Raw genomic sequence first — 14,306 nt, 5'->3', positions numbered from 1 at the left:
ACTCAAGATATGATTTTTAAGGTCACGGTGATGCAGTTAGCCAACTGCCTGGAAGTTTTTAAAATGGACTGTGAAAGCAAGTGATTTAAGTCTGTAAACCCCTCGTGTCCGACTCCGGCAACGGTCTCGGGTACGGGGTGTTACATTTTGTGCCTCAGTCAATTATATTTTCAATTAATATCATGCTGCATTTCATTCATACGTGATTGAGTACACTCAGATTAGCTGAGCAATCCTAGCCAAACAATGGCTAGTAGACGCATATTTGAAAAGTGTAATGCTTAATTTAGGTCATTAAAATTGACTAAGTTAAGGTTCATAATATTTTTAGTTAGCTCTATTATCTTTCATAATTTTTAGATTTATGTAATTAAATTGTTGCAAACGTAAATGTCCCTGTGACCTTGCATAAATGCTAAGAAACCCTTAGTTTAATATGATCAATAAAATGCATATTTATCTAAGTAAAAGATCCGAGAGGACTTAATTTGGTTTCCAAACCCATAAGAGATCGAGTTGCTATGGAAATAATTAATATAATTACCCTAGCTCATTTAAATTTGATTGTTTTTTATTGCTAAAGCCCTCATTCATACATTTAGGTAAAACTACATTTACATTAGAAGTTGCTTGGAGATCATTCCTTGCATTTAATTTAATTAAATCATCACCATCTAAATTTATTAAGTTTTTTTTTATATCAAATTGTTAATTATAATTTTGCAGTTGAATTGTTTAATCTTATACAGTCCCTGTGGAGACGATAACTCATAGTACTTACTTATTATTTGAACGACTATGTACACTTGCGTAAACACGTTACAATTTGTTACAAGCTTGCAAGAATATGCGTTGAGACAAAGAGCCCTTGTCTCGGGACAAGAATAACAAAATAGGACTGTTGGAGCATACTATCTCGAGACACGATAGATATGTCTCTAGACATTTAAAGATATGTCTTAAGACAAATACACGATTGCCTAGAAACATGGCTCCCTGAACCAACACTTAGCTTTGATGTTTTCTTGTCTTGAGACAAACATGCTTTTTTTCTTGACAAAAGGTTCCCTTGAAGCACACCCTTAGCTTCAATGTTGATCTGTCTCGAGACAAATATCCTTGTCTCAAAACATGGCTTGTTGTGTAACGACCCGAAATTTAATAGTGTCAGAAATTGCGATTTCAGGACCTCGCTTCTGTAAACCAAGTCTGTAAATATTAAATATCAATATTTATGTGTATTATATATTGTTTATTAAATTTTGGTCTAGTAATCTTGTCAAATTAATAGTTAATTAAGTCTTAGGGACAAAATCGTAAATGTTTAATCTCTATAGATTTTTAATTAGGAAAAGGCTTGAGGATTTAAATAATTATCCAAAGGATTAAAATGTCACATAAAGCTATTTTAAAAGGATGATAGTGGGGTGTGAGGTTAAATATCATTAACTTAAGTTAATTAAGTTAATTAAAGATTTAAGCAATTAACCATGATTAAGCTAATTAATTAACTTAATTAAATTAATAATATATATAATGTTAATGGAAAAATATGATAAGTATCACCTTCTTCTACCTTTCATGTTGTCCTCCATGGAAGAAAAACTTTAAAAATCCTTTTGATATTCGACATCAATTACAAGTAAATCCCTAGCCATTTTTCTTTGATTATTATGGTTTTTTTTATCGTGAGAGCTTGATCTAGCTAGCCCATGTATCAATTTTCAAAACTGTTAAAGTTTATGAAAGTTTTCATTGTTGAGAAATGGATGAATTTGGTGTGAATTTGATACAAATTAAGCTTAGATTAAGAAAAAGGATTATATTGTAAAGCTTAATTGTTAGTTTCATACATTAGGGACCAAATTGATTAAAATGTAATTTTTTATGAAATTTTAGTAGGGATAGAAAATAGGAGGTCCCTAATGAGTAAATGTGAAATCGAATTTCAATCTGAAGCCTTAAATTGAAAGTTATGCTTGTCCCGAGTTTAGGGACTAAATTAAATACATTGAAAAATTTGATTGGCTTTGTATTTGAATATGATTTGATATAGAATTTGATATTATGCCATTTTGTACCTTCTTTGGCAGACTTCCATGACTGGACTTGTAACATCCCGCCCAGCGGAACCTTGTTAATTGAGCACTATTCCATATATAAGAAGGATACGAATAGAATAGAAGTGCATAAGTGCTAGAATTAGACTATCTATAAGAATTGGCAGAGTGCGCCCGTGACACCTTTGGAATTGGCAAACACTGATTTAGCACGTAGTGATCAAAAAGTAGGCCCAACAAGGAAGGGTTTGCCCTAGAAGCCTCTATTGGCATGTATACTTTGGGTAGACTCCATAATAAGAAAATGAACCCTATGATAAGGAAGCTTATGTTAGCAATAAGTGCGTCTAGTAACATTGCCCTTGTGCCAGTTAAGATATAAGGAAAAGATAGTTTGGAGGTAGCCAAATTTGAACTAAGATAGTTAAGAACCGAAGGAAAGTACTTGATTAGTTATTAGAATATGTAAGATTTTGATAAGACTACCAAATGACTGATTTGACATTTGTTGAGTCTTAATAAAGTTTAGGGACGGGTCAAAGGGCTTGTCAAGGAAGGTAGGAAAACTCCTTAGAGCTAAGTAAAAGCCTCAAGGATTAGGCGAAGTCGTCGTAAGGTGACGCTTGAATGGTGAACTATGAAGCCTTTGAGTAAATAAGGTGTTGTTGGCCCCATAAAAATTCTTGTAGTATATGTGGGTGCGTAACCAACAAATATATATATAGAAATATTATATGAAGTATCGCTAAGAAAGGACGCCTTGAAAAGCATTAAGGGGACTCAAGTAAATAAGGTTACCACCAAAGAGGCATGATGTGCCAAAGCGTGATCATTTAAGCCATCAGCTACACCTTAACGAAAGATGGGTTAAAACCAAAAAGTATGTTAGGTCAAGGTAAGTGTGCCTGCACATGTTAGTTTTACAGCTATTGTGCATTTACATGTTAAGCCACAAGGATTAAGACATTTATCAAACATCTAACAAGATAAGGGAAAATATCTAGTTGACCTGGTAAGTGATGGGCACTATTTACTTACTTCCTAAGGAAGTATTCTCTGCCTATATAAGGAATAGCCAAGGGAAAAATCCTCTCATCCTTTAGGATGAGGTTGGAATGTGGGTTAAACCTTGAGATGCCCTTGTTAAGGTAAGAATCGTGACCTTGCTTGTTATATTGCTAAAGATTAGATCTATTTATCCTGAGCACTATGTGTGCGAGATTGGTAATTGAGGCACTATGTGTGCGAGTTCTTTAATCGAGCGCTATGTGTACGAAATCAGTCAGTGGGCACTGCATATGCGAAGTGTGTTTCATGTATGACCTCGTGTGAGACGATGGCATTGATTTGTAATAGTAAGTAAGACCTAAAGAGAAAATTCGTTAAACGGACTAAACACTGGTGAACTAATTAGAGTCGGAGATTATACAACATTGTGTTAAATTGGTAATGAAATAAGTTCGAGACATTAAATTGACAAGGTATGTGATATATATATACATTATAAATACGAGATTCTCGGTATATGCAGTTATATGTGCTATTGTGAATAAACACTATTTTGTTAATCATGTTCAAGAAATTATTTTGACTAAGTTTCGACATTTGAAAGTTGGTAAGAATTCCTGATGAATGGTGATAATATTGGATATATGAGTTATGTGCTAGAATAAATCTCATGTCAGTATATTATCTTAGGCTTTATGCTTATTCGACTGTATACGGGTAACATTAACTATGAAAGAATGTGCTAAATGAAATAAATGTTCAAGTACGTGGAAGTTGATTTTTCCTTTGGAAATAAGTTAAGTTAAATATTGATGCAAGATGTTAACATAATCTCGTATCAGCTTATATATGTTCTTTGAATTGAGAATTTAAAACCTTGACTCTTGTATCGTTGGTTACTTGAAATAGCCAAAGATAAAGGATAGTATTAAATTCTTATTGATAGTGCTTTATTGATGAATGGGTGTGTGAAAGATTATCTAAGTTACATGTATAAAATATATATATATATATATATATATATATTTTTCATAAGGTGTTAAATGAGTGTTGTCATGAACCCAATGAATATATATATATTTGAGTTATTAGGGCCTTGTGCCTAGTAGGTTTGGGACCGGTGAAGTGTATACTAGGCTAATAGCCTAATTAGTTGATGGTGTCGAGTTTATTCGGACTTTGGGTTAAGTAGGCTAGAACACATGTGTGGGGTTCGAGCCTATACCTCGTGAGTTCGACCGATGAGTAAATTGTGTTATACCTATGTGTGTTATTACCGAAATGAAAAGTAAGTGAGTAAATGTCAATTTTGTGGATCTCTGTGATTTATTATGATCAAACTAAGAAAGTTTTGTTAGTTAAAGCACTGAAGCGTAAGTTCGGAGCTGAGGAAACTAGGTGGGATCTAGAAAACTCAACGAGAGAAAGTTACCCTATCTTATTTGCCGGTAAGATTTTCGGGGACAAAAATTTCTTAAGTGGGGGAGAGTTGTGACAGCCCTAAATTGACCCTAGTTGGAAAGTGGTTTTGGGACCGCTAAACCGAGTCACCGAAGTATTTGAGTATAATATTTATTGTCTAAAATATGTGAATATGAGTGTGTGAAAGTTTTAAGCTTCGATTTAGTTAATTGCATGTGAATTTAGTTAATAGGACTTATGTGTGACACTTTTGAAATGTGATAGGTTAATCTATAAGGACCTATTAATGCATGTTATAAAAATGAGGGTTTGCATGTCAAATTTCCATTTATAATAGGTAGTGGCCGCCATGGTATGGATCATGGATGAAAATATGTATTTTCTATTAGCATTATTAGTTTACAAAATAAAATAAGGAATTAAGAATAATAAAACATGTGGTAATGGGAGGAGAAACCAAAGTTGTCATCTTTGCTCCTCATTGCCGTGACTAGAAGAGAAAAAGCTTGGAAAAATTCAGCTATGGTGGTTAGCTAAATCAAGGTAAGTTTAAGGATGATTCTTGGATTTCTAGCATTTTTTTGAGTTAGTCATTAAGCTCTTTGCTTAACCCATGACCAAATTTGAAATGGTATGGTGTCTTGAGCATTCGCCATGGTAGGAAGTAGAAGAGAAATATGGTTGTTGTTCATGTTATTTGGATGAGAAATGGTAGTTAGGTGAAGTAGAGTCTAACAAATGAGCACATATGTGCATTAGTTGCTAAATGGAGAAAAATCGGCTAACAAGTGTGTACTAAGGCGAATATGATTTTGAATATTATTGAGTAATGTATGTGTTTTGAATTGATGGAATGGAGAGGATGCTTTAATTGTGTTATGAGCAATTATATGTTAAATTAAGGTTTGCTAAGCTAGCTATTAAGGTGAAGTGCAAATGTTAGTATTTGATTACTAGTGTATATATGTGTATTAGCGAGTTTTGAACTTGAAACAAAATGGTATTTAGTCAATACAAGTAACCATATTTGTAGAATGTATTAAGCATATAATCGGCCACATGAGTAAAATGAGTACTTGATGTTATATTATAATTATTAAGCTACAAAACATTGTACATGTTCGCCAAGGTAAATTATTTGAGTAAAGTATATCTTGATGGTACATTTCGCTAGTATAAAATGTATCAAAGCTATTTGTATAATGGTCTAATGTGACTTACCAAATATACAAATTTGAAAATGAAATGATGAGAGACTTAAGTGGGCAATTAATTCAAGTGAATTGGTTCTAAAATGTACATGGATGCCGTGTGACTATGTTTGATTTGGGAAGTAAATTGTTTGATTTAGCTCAAGAGCTTAGAGGATCAAAGTCGGATGGGGGAAAGGAAAAAGTGATCGAATAGCCGTTGAAATCGTTCGACAACATCCGAGGTAAGTTCTTAAGTAATTGAGTTTGATTCCTTTGAAAATTTTAAGTTTTAAAACGGGTTGAATATGAATTATGTATATACGTTAAGGTCAATGACTTTTCTAAATGACGGCATATATGATATTATGTTTTAAATATGTGAATGAGAACTTTACTGAGTAAATTGTATAAATCTGCTACGGACAGCAGCAGTAGCGTGTTTTTGAAAAATTACTATAAATTGTGGGAGTTGAGATAAAGGCTAAATAAATTATGTAATTAAAGCTTGATGCGTCTAGTTTCGTATACAAGAAATCGTGTAAGTAAAGGAGTTGCCGATAATGAGATTTTCAAAGTTGTGTGAGACAGAGTCAGAATGGCTCCGAAATCCCCTGTTCAGTATTCGGAAAATCATTATAAATCGTACAAAAATAATTATAAGATAAAATTTTACGCTTAGACTCCTTAATGAGTCTAATTTCAAAAAAAAAAAAACAAAAACACATTCTGAATTCTGTACAATGAGAAATTAAATTCTTAGTGAAGAGTAGTCAGAGTAGTCAAGCAGTAAAATAGGGGAAACTTTGAGAAAAATCTGGTATTGATTGGCCAAACCAAAAATTTTGAAAATTTTGTGGATAGAGGATATACGAGTCTATTTTCATGGAAAATTTGCGGCACATAATTTGGAATTTCGTAACCCCAGTTACAAATAATTTAACGACTGTTGCTCAGGAAAACAGCTTGTAGAGAATTTGTGGTTATGTTGTAAACATGGATAAAACTTGTTTTAGTTGCTCATAAGCTATTGATTAAACCCATACGTGAATTCTAAATTGTGATATTATAAAAAGATATATGAGTGTTAGATGGATCTTTGATTTTAAAATTTGTGAAATTGTAAGTTTATAAGTATTCGAATATGAAATGATAGTATGGCTTGAAATTGAATTATTCATTGGGAAATGATAGATGTAGATTCAGCCAAGACAAAGTGTATACGTGAAAGTATATGTGGTATGTGAAGTATATTTGGATAATTGTGATGTGAATACATGAAAATTTATATTTTGATTTAGGATTTTATGTGATGGATGTGAATGTGTATATATGAGCTAAGGCCGAATGGCAAATGTGATGAATGTGAACATGCATTTGTGTGATAAGGCCGAATGGCCAATGTGATGAATGTGAACATGCATATGTGTGATAATGCCGAATGGCCAATGTGATGAATATGAACATGCACATATGTGAATAAGGCCGAATGGCCAATGTGATAAATGTGAACATGCATATATGTGATAAGGCAGAATGGCCAATGTGATAAATGTGAACATGCATATATGTGATAAGGCAGAATGGCCAATGTGATGAACGTGGAAGTGTATATATGTGGGAAAGCCGAATGGTTAATGCGAAATGTGTATGAGATGGATATGTGGTAAAGCCAAATGGCTAATGTGAGATATGTATGAGATGTGTATATATATATATATTGTGGCCAAATGACAAACGGCGGAAGGTGTGTTTTATTAGATATTTGATGAGGTAAATGAATTACAAATATGATAGTCGATGTGAATGTTGTAACATGTGAATAAATATGTATGAAACTCTATGATGTAAACCCGGGATTAAAGACCAGATGACCATATGTGGTGACTATATGCAGGTTAAGACCCGTGACTTCGTGTGGAGATTTCATCGAGCTAAAGGTCTCGCCGATAATCCGAGTAGAGTTTAAAGTTATAAGACTTCGCAATAAGAATTGCTTATAAATATATTCAATGCGAAAGATTAAACAGGTATGTACTCCAAGTTTATATGTGAGCTTGATTTAAACTAAATCATAAGGCAGTTATGTGATGCATACGTGAGCAATCTATGAGACTATTCTTATGATTATGTGACATCGGATCAGTGTGAGAGGTTATGTGAAATTATACAATATATCTATGTCACATGAGCTCACTTTTATGTGAAAGTTTATCTGCCTATTGTATATGATGAGATGTGCATATTCGGTAAAGGGATAGTATGCCCGAAGGAAGAGTGAAATAAAGATACGAACAACTACGTTATAATTTGATTATTATCTGTTGACACTGCTTAAAACTTACTAAGCATTGTAATGCTTACTCCGGTTACTTTGTTTCCTCTGTTTTATAGATCTCATTTGGAAGCTACAGGCTCGGGGATCGTCAGCAACTAGTCACACTATCACTATCCACTGCTTGTTACAATTATGTTTTGAATTATTTTATGGCATGTATAGAATAGACTAGTGGCGGAAGAATATTTTGGTTAATGTATATAAGCCATGCGAAAATGGCATCTTTTGAATGTTTACTTAGAGAAGTTTAAATTTTATCCCTGGCTGTGCTTAGTACTTATTTAAATGAATGATCTTTATTTCAAGAAAAAAGTTCAAAATTTTATGGTTCTGACATGAGTTACAAGTCCGGTAATGCCCCTTACCTATTCCGGCGACGGTTACGGGATAGGGGTGTTACAATGAATGTATGGAATTGTCTCTGTGACATCCCTAATTTGACCCTAGTCGGAAGTGGTTTCGGGACCACTAAACCGAGTCTTATAAGTAATTAAAAGTTATATTCTATGTTTATGATGTTAGTAAATGCATGTGTGAAAGTTTCATGCATTAATTTGATCATTTCTATGTGAATTTATTAAAATGGACTTGTATGAAACATTGTTGAAAGGTGATAGGCTAATCTTACAATGGTCTAATAGTACATGCATGCAAAAGAGTGGTTTTGCATGTCAATTTGCCCAAAAAGGGAAGAGTGGCGGCCATGACAAGAATATGGGCAAGGAACATGTTTCCAACATGTTTAGTTAGTGGATTATGTAGAAAAAATAAAGAAATGAAAAAAAAATGTGCATGGATGCCCCCCTTGTTGCCGTGAGTAGAGGAAAAGAAAGGAGAAAATTTGTTCATCCATTCTCAAATCTTGGCGAAAATACTAAGGGAAAAAGGAAGGATTTTTGCTTCATGCTTGGTTTAGAAGAGAACTAGAAGGAGATTTGGTCATACTTGTGTCAAGATTAAGGTATGTTTGAGGTTGTGTCATGAGATTCATGCATGTTTTAGTTGCTAACTTGATGTTCATGTTAGCCCATGGTTCAAATCCTTGTTATGCCATGGAAATGGTATTTGGCCAAGGTTGATATTGTGTTAAAGCCATTGCATGCTAAATGTGAAGCTTGTTGATGATGCATGTAATGATGGATTGACTACTCTTGAAATTTCTTTTAGCATTCTTGAGTAAGACATGGAGTTTTCTTTGTTTAACCATGACCAAAATTGAAAGGGGATGGTGTGGGATGTATTCGCCATGGCATGCTCATAAGTGCAATTTATGCTTGTTGCATGATAGGTAAAAATTTGTGTTTTGATATATGTGTATATGTGTTTGTACATGATGTTACAAATGGATGTGAAAATATATGCTAGATTGGGAAAATTTGATTAAATGTTCATGAGATGAAATTAGGTGATTAAAAGATGTTGGTTGACATTGTATATATATATATATATATTCGGCCATTAAAGTGAGTATGTAGGTAATGTTGAATCAAGTTTTTGGTGCATATTCGGTTAGGTGTATAATCGACCAAATGGGTGATTAGTACGAATGGTTGCCGAATATACAAGCATACATATGCATTTGTAGTTGAATTATGAATGTTTAGCAAGATGGTTAAACTAGTTGATTTATTGATTAAACTCAAGGAGTTAAAGAAGGAGAATCAAGCAAGGGAAAGACGAAGGTCATCGAATAGCCGACTTGGGACTATTTTACCCAACACGAGGTAAGTCATTAAGCATATATTTGGTGTTGATGTAAATGATCATAATATATATGCAATTGTGTTTAAATGAGTTGATGTGTAAATGGAAATGTATGTGTATGGAATAATGCCATTGTTGAATGTATAAAGGCAGCAAAATGCATAAGGTATTGGTCTCGGCACTAAGTGTACGGGTATAAATGAACACGGTGACAAGATTGGCACTAAGTGTGCGGGTTTAAAATTGTACAGCACTAAGTGTGCGAGTTTGATTATATAGCACTAAGTGTGCGAGCTGAATATATATAGCACTAAGTGTGCGGATTCACTATATGCTCTTGCATTACAATTGGCACTGAGTGTGCGACATTATCGAGTTAATCCCGGACAGCGGATCGGGTAAGTACCTTGAGCTCATGATGAATAGGCAATATGTTCATGCTCGGGGTTGAGCTTGGTAAGCTTTAAATCTATGTGATGATTGCAATTGTATGATTGTGGTGAAAATGAGTTGGTGTGTGAAAATGCCTCAAATATCTTATTGTATAGAATATGAAATGTGGATGTATGACTTGGTATGAGATTGAACCGAAAGGTCCGAGGAATTATGGTATAGTTTCGATATGGATGGAGTACCTAGCCTCGTTTATCGTTTCATGTTGTGATAATTTTATTAATGGATGGTTGATGAATGCTTATGACTTACTGAGTTATAAACTCACTCGGTGTTTTCTTGTCACCCATTTTAGGTCTCTTGGACTCGTATCGTTTGCGTGCTCGGAACCGTCGTTGAAGTCATCACACCGGCTGGAAATCTTTTGGTATTGTCTTCGTAGTTGAACTAGGAGAACATTTGGCATGTATAGGCTATTTTGTTTTGTTGAATTGTGGGTTGTAAACTTTAAGCCATGCGAAAATGGCCTATGTGGTCGGTTGAGTGTGATTCTAAAACCTATGGTCACGAGCCTTAGAAACCTTAATTTTGATAAGGTGGCCATAGTTGCATTATGTATGATGAAATAGTTGGCCATGGAAGAATTATGAAATAGTCATTGTTTGCTTTAGTAACAGATGCTGCTAGCAGCAGTGAGGTGAGATGGAAAAATCACTAAAAATAGTAGAAGTAGAATTAAATAGTGAATAAATTATTAAATTGAACCTTGATGAATCTATTTTCATATGGATGAAACGAAACGACCATATGAGCCGTATTTTAAGAGATATTCGAGATTTCGTGAGACAGGGCCAGAACGGTTTCTGGATCCTCTGTTTCGACTTTGAAAATTTACCATAAATTATCCAGAAACAATTAGGAGTCATGCCTTATATGCATAGATTCCCCTTTGAGTCTAGTTTCATTAGAAACAAACGGCATGAGCATTGGAGCTCTGTACGAGATGATATCCAGGTCGTAATTTGCAAAGGTCAGTGTAGTCGAACTCTGAAACAGGGGTGACTTTAACTAATAAACTGTACTAATTGGCTCTACTAAAAATTCTAGAAAAAAATTTGTAGATGGTATTATGAGTCTAGTTTCAGGGAAAATTGACGGAACTGATTTTCGAGTTCTGGAACTCGAGATATGACTTTTAAGGTGACAGTGACGCAGTTAGCTAGCCTGCCTGGAACAGAAATTAAACATTTCAAAGAGAGGAATAAGGGAAGTAAGCCCGGTAACACCACGTGGTCAAATCCGGTGACGGTCACGGGTTTGGGGTGTTACATTTTATTGGTATCAGAGCTATGGTTTAGTCGGTTCTAGGACTACCATAGCGCGTGTGAGTGTAGCTATACATGCCAAATTGTTAGTGCTTAATAATGTGATGACTTCTGACGGTTGAAATTTTTGTTTTGATTAGCAATGGAACCCGGGATAGCGAGACCCTTGGCGGATGACGTTGAAAGTGTAGCGGCTGCTCCCGCGCAAGGGACACCGCCTGTTGAGCCTCAGTCATCCGCGAATAATCAAAATGAAGGGGCAAAACAAGCCTTCTTCACCATGATGAATGAGTGGGTCGCGCAATATGCCCGAACCAACCCGGCTGTCCAACCATTCCCGAATTTAAATACTCCACCCCAAGAGTCTGTAATGCCTCTAGTTACTGATCCTGTGAGGCTAAGCAAACCACCTGTAGACTTGATTAGGAAGCGCGAGGCCGAGGAGTTCAAGGCCATAGTCACTGATGATGCTGAAAGAGCCAAATTCTGGCTCGATAACACCATTCGAGTGTTAGATGAACTGTCATGCACACCCGATGATGTTATTCAGTACAAGGGTAAAAGAAATTTTATTAAGCATTGTAAGAATAGTTACATAGGAAAGTATAGAAAGAGTTTAAGTATGTTTGTCCTTAGGCGTAACACCTAATACTCAGATTGGGTCGGATGGAGGGCTTTAAAAGACTAGTCCTTGGTGGACTTCCTCTTTATATATGCTAGTTCTGAAGGACTTATTGGCACTTGCATATGGTGTTAACTTTCTACAAGCCTCACCACTCTAGCAAATCCATTCTCATTCTGCTCTACCACTGTAATGGGGGATTACTTTCAGTGATTCACCCCACACACCATTCCTTACATAGGTACTCTCTTGCCCCACAAGTAGAGATTGCTTTTCTATGCGTGCATGTCATCTCACTCATTCATTTCCTCCTTACGGAGCTATCCTTCCTGTTGTGTACCCGTACTAGACTTTCCTCAAAGAGCAATATTCTTATCAAACATTCTATCCCTTGGACAGAACCTTTATTCCAGGAGCACATCCCTCAGTTCTCCTATGAGGTACACTTCTCGTGTACAACTTTATTGAGCTCTCTCTAGTGGCTCTTTATTTCGGATCCTTACTTGTGATCCTTGGATAATTTCTCTTCTTAATAAGGCCAGCTCCCGCGCAGCCTAACTTTTCCCATTTCTCATTAGGTCTTCGCCTATTCCTTGTCAAATTTCATCACTTTTAACGGATTCCTCATAATCAACTTACTATTATTCATACTTTCTTTTAACTCTTCCCCACCTGCGGGGTTTCTCATACTGGTCACACTAGTCGCATACCTCTCACTTGAGATCATGGCGTACTTACTACATTTATCCCATGGTGGAATCTATGAGATGTCGTAGCCTAGCTATGGTCTTATACCCTTATTACCTTTTTTTTCGTCCTAATGGACTTACCTCTGTTTATTGTTCCAGCGAACTTATCTCTACGGAGGCCATCGAGTTTTTCATCCATAGTCTTACACTGATTCGCCATCCTTGCATATTACCTCATGATGCCATAAAGTTTTTCATCCATGGTCTTACTCATCATACGTGGCTACTTTAATATCTTTCATCCATGGTCTTACACCGTTTACCCCTTATACCGTATACCTTACTGTCATGGTGTCTTTCATCCATGGTTTTACGCCCTTATCATTACCATGTACCATGCCACCATGACATCTTTCATCCATGGTCTTACGCTACGTACCACATACCAGACTGTTGTAGCCTCTTTCATCTATGGTTTTTTGCCATATACCATTGTCACGATGTCGCCTCGAAGGACCAATTAATACCCCAATCGCGATAAATACCATTCCATAATTTCATTTGCCAAATTCTCCTCCCATTACTTCCTTAACACCACCTAACCTTGATCATCAAACACCACAGTGTTCCCTTCGTAAAGTCCGAAGCTTCACCTGAAGCAATACTAATGGGTTCTCTCCCCATTCCCATCCTATCTTCCTCTAGCCCTTTAAGGTTTCCCATATTCATGTAATGCATGCTCATATTATCATGCTTCATGCTTATGCAACTATAGCCTACTTAAAAAAACGTAAACCATAATAATGGATTTGGAGTATGGAACTCACCTGACACCTCATCGCTTCCATAGCTTATTCCTTCTCTCGTATGCTAGAGCTTTCATTCTTTTGACGGCAACTTACAACCAAAATCTTACTAGTTAAACTTATGTTATATCTTAAAAGCTTAATCTTTCATAATATGCAGAACCCGTAAAATAGTTTTGAAGCTCCATGGGTTCATTTCTTAACTCTTATGTTCATAGAAGAGTTAAGAACCTTAGCCGCTTGTTGTTTTCCCTACTTTTCCGGCTTCATCCTTATGAAGTTTTCTCCATGCAGAACCTTCAATGGCATGAAGAATGGAAGAAAATGAACAAGGTTGGGAAGAAAATCATCCCTGGAAGCCATCTCTCAGCTATTTACAGCCCTTCCCGTGCTATTACCCACGTAATGAGAGTCGTGCATCGCTAATCATGATATCTCCCACGAAGGAATTTGTGGGCTCCATCCTAACCGAACTAGAATTGGATCTCGACCAGGTCTAATTCGATTTCTAACTTTCCTGTTTCATTTAATAGAGGCCGCTAGTTTGCAGTTTCTTTCAATTTAGTCCCTTATTCATTCTAAATTTGTTTTAATTGGAAACTAGGTGTTACATTGCTAATAATTATGTCTAAGCTATTAAAATAGAAAATGAAGAAAACTAACATAAAATAACTTGAAATCAAGCTCATCAAATGCTGAAAATAGTCTAATTTGCCACAACGAATTGTGGCAGATCAAGTACCTCTTAC

At 35.5% G+C, this 14,306-nt stretch overlaps 1 protein-coding gene across 1 annotated transcript in view; it reads right to left on the bottom strand.

The window, feature by feature from the left end:
• Positions 1–13,474, bottom strand: part of LOC108480253 (ruBisCO large subunit-binding protein subunit beta, chloroplastic-like) — a 36,314-nt gene extending 22,840 nt beyond the window's left edge. The window contains exon 1 of the mRNA XM_053020274.1: positions 13,355–13,474. Within this exon, the coding sequence (XP_052876234.1) occupies positions 13,355–13,474 (120 nt within the window). The remainder of the gene's footprint in view (positions 1–13,354) is intronic.
• Positions 13,475–14,306: the final 832 nt, after the last annotated feature.

Source organism: Gossypium arboreum, chromosome 10 (genome assembly GCF_025698485.1).
Source record: "Gossypium arboreum isolate Shixiya-1 chromosome 10, ASM2569848v2, whole genome shotgun sequence".
NCBI lineage: Eukaryota > Viridiplantae > Streptophyta > Magnoliopsida > Malvales > Malvaceae > Gossypium > Gossypium arboreum.
This window is presented reverse-complemented; position numbering and strand designations above follow the sequence as displayed.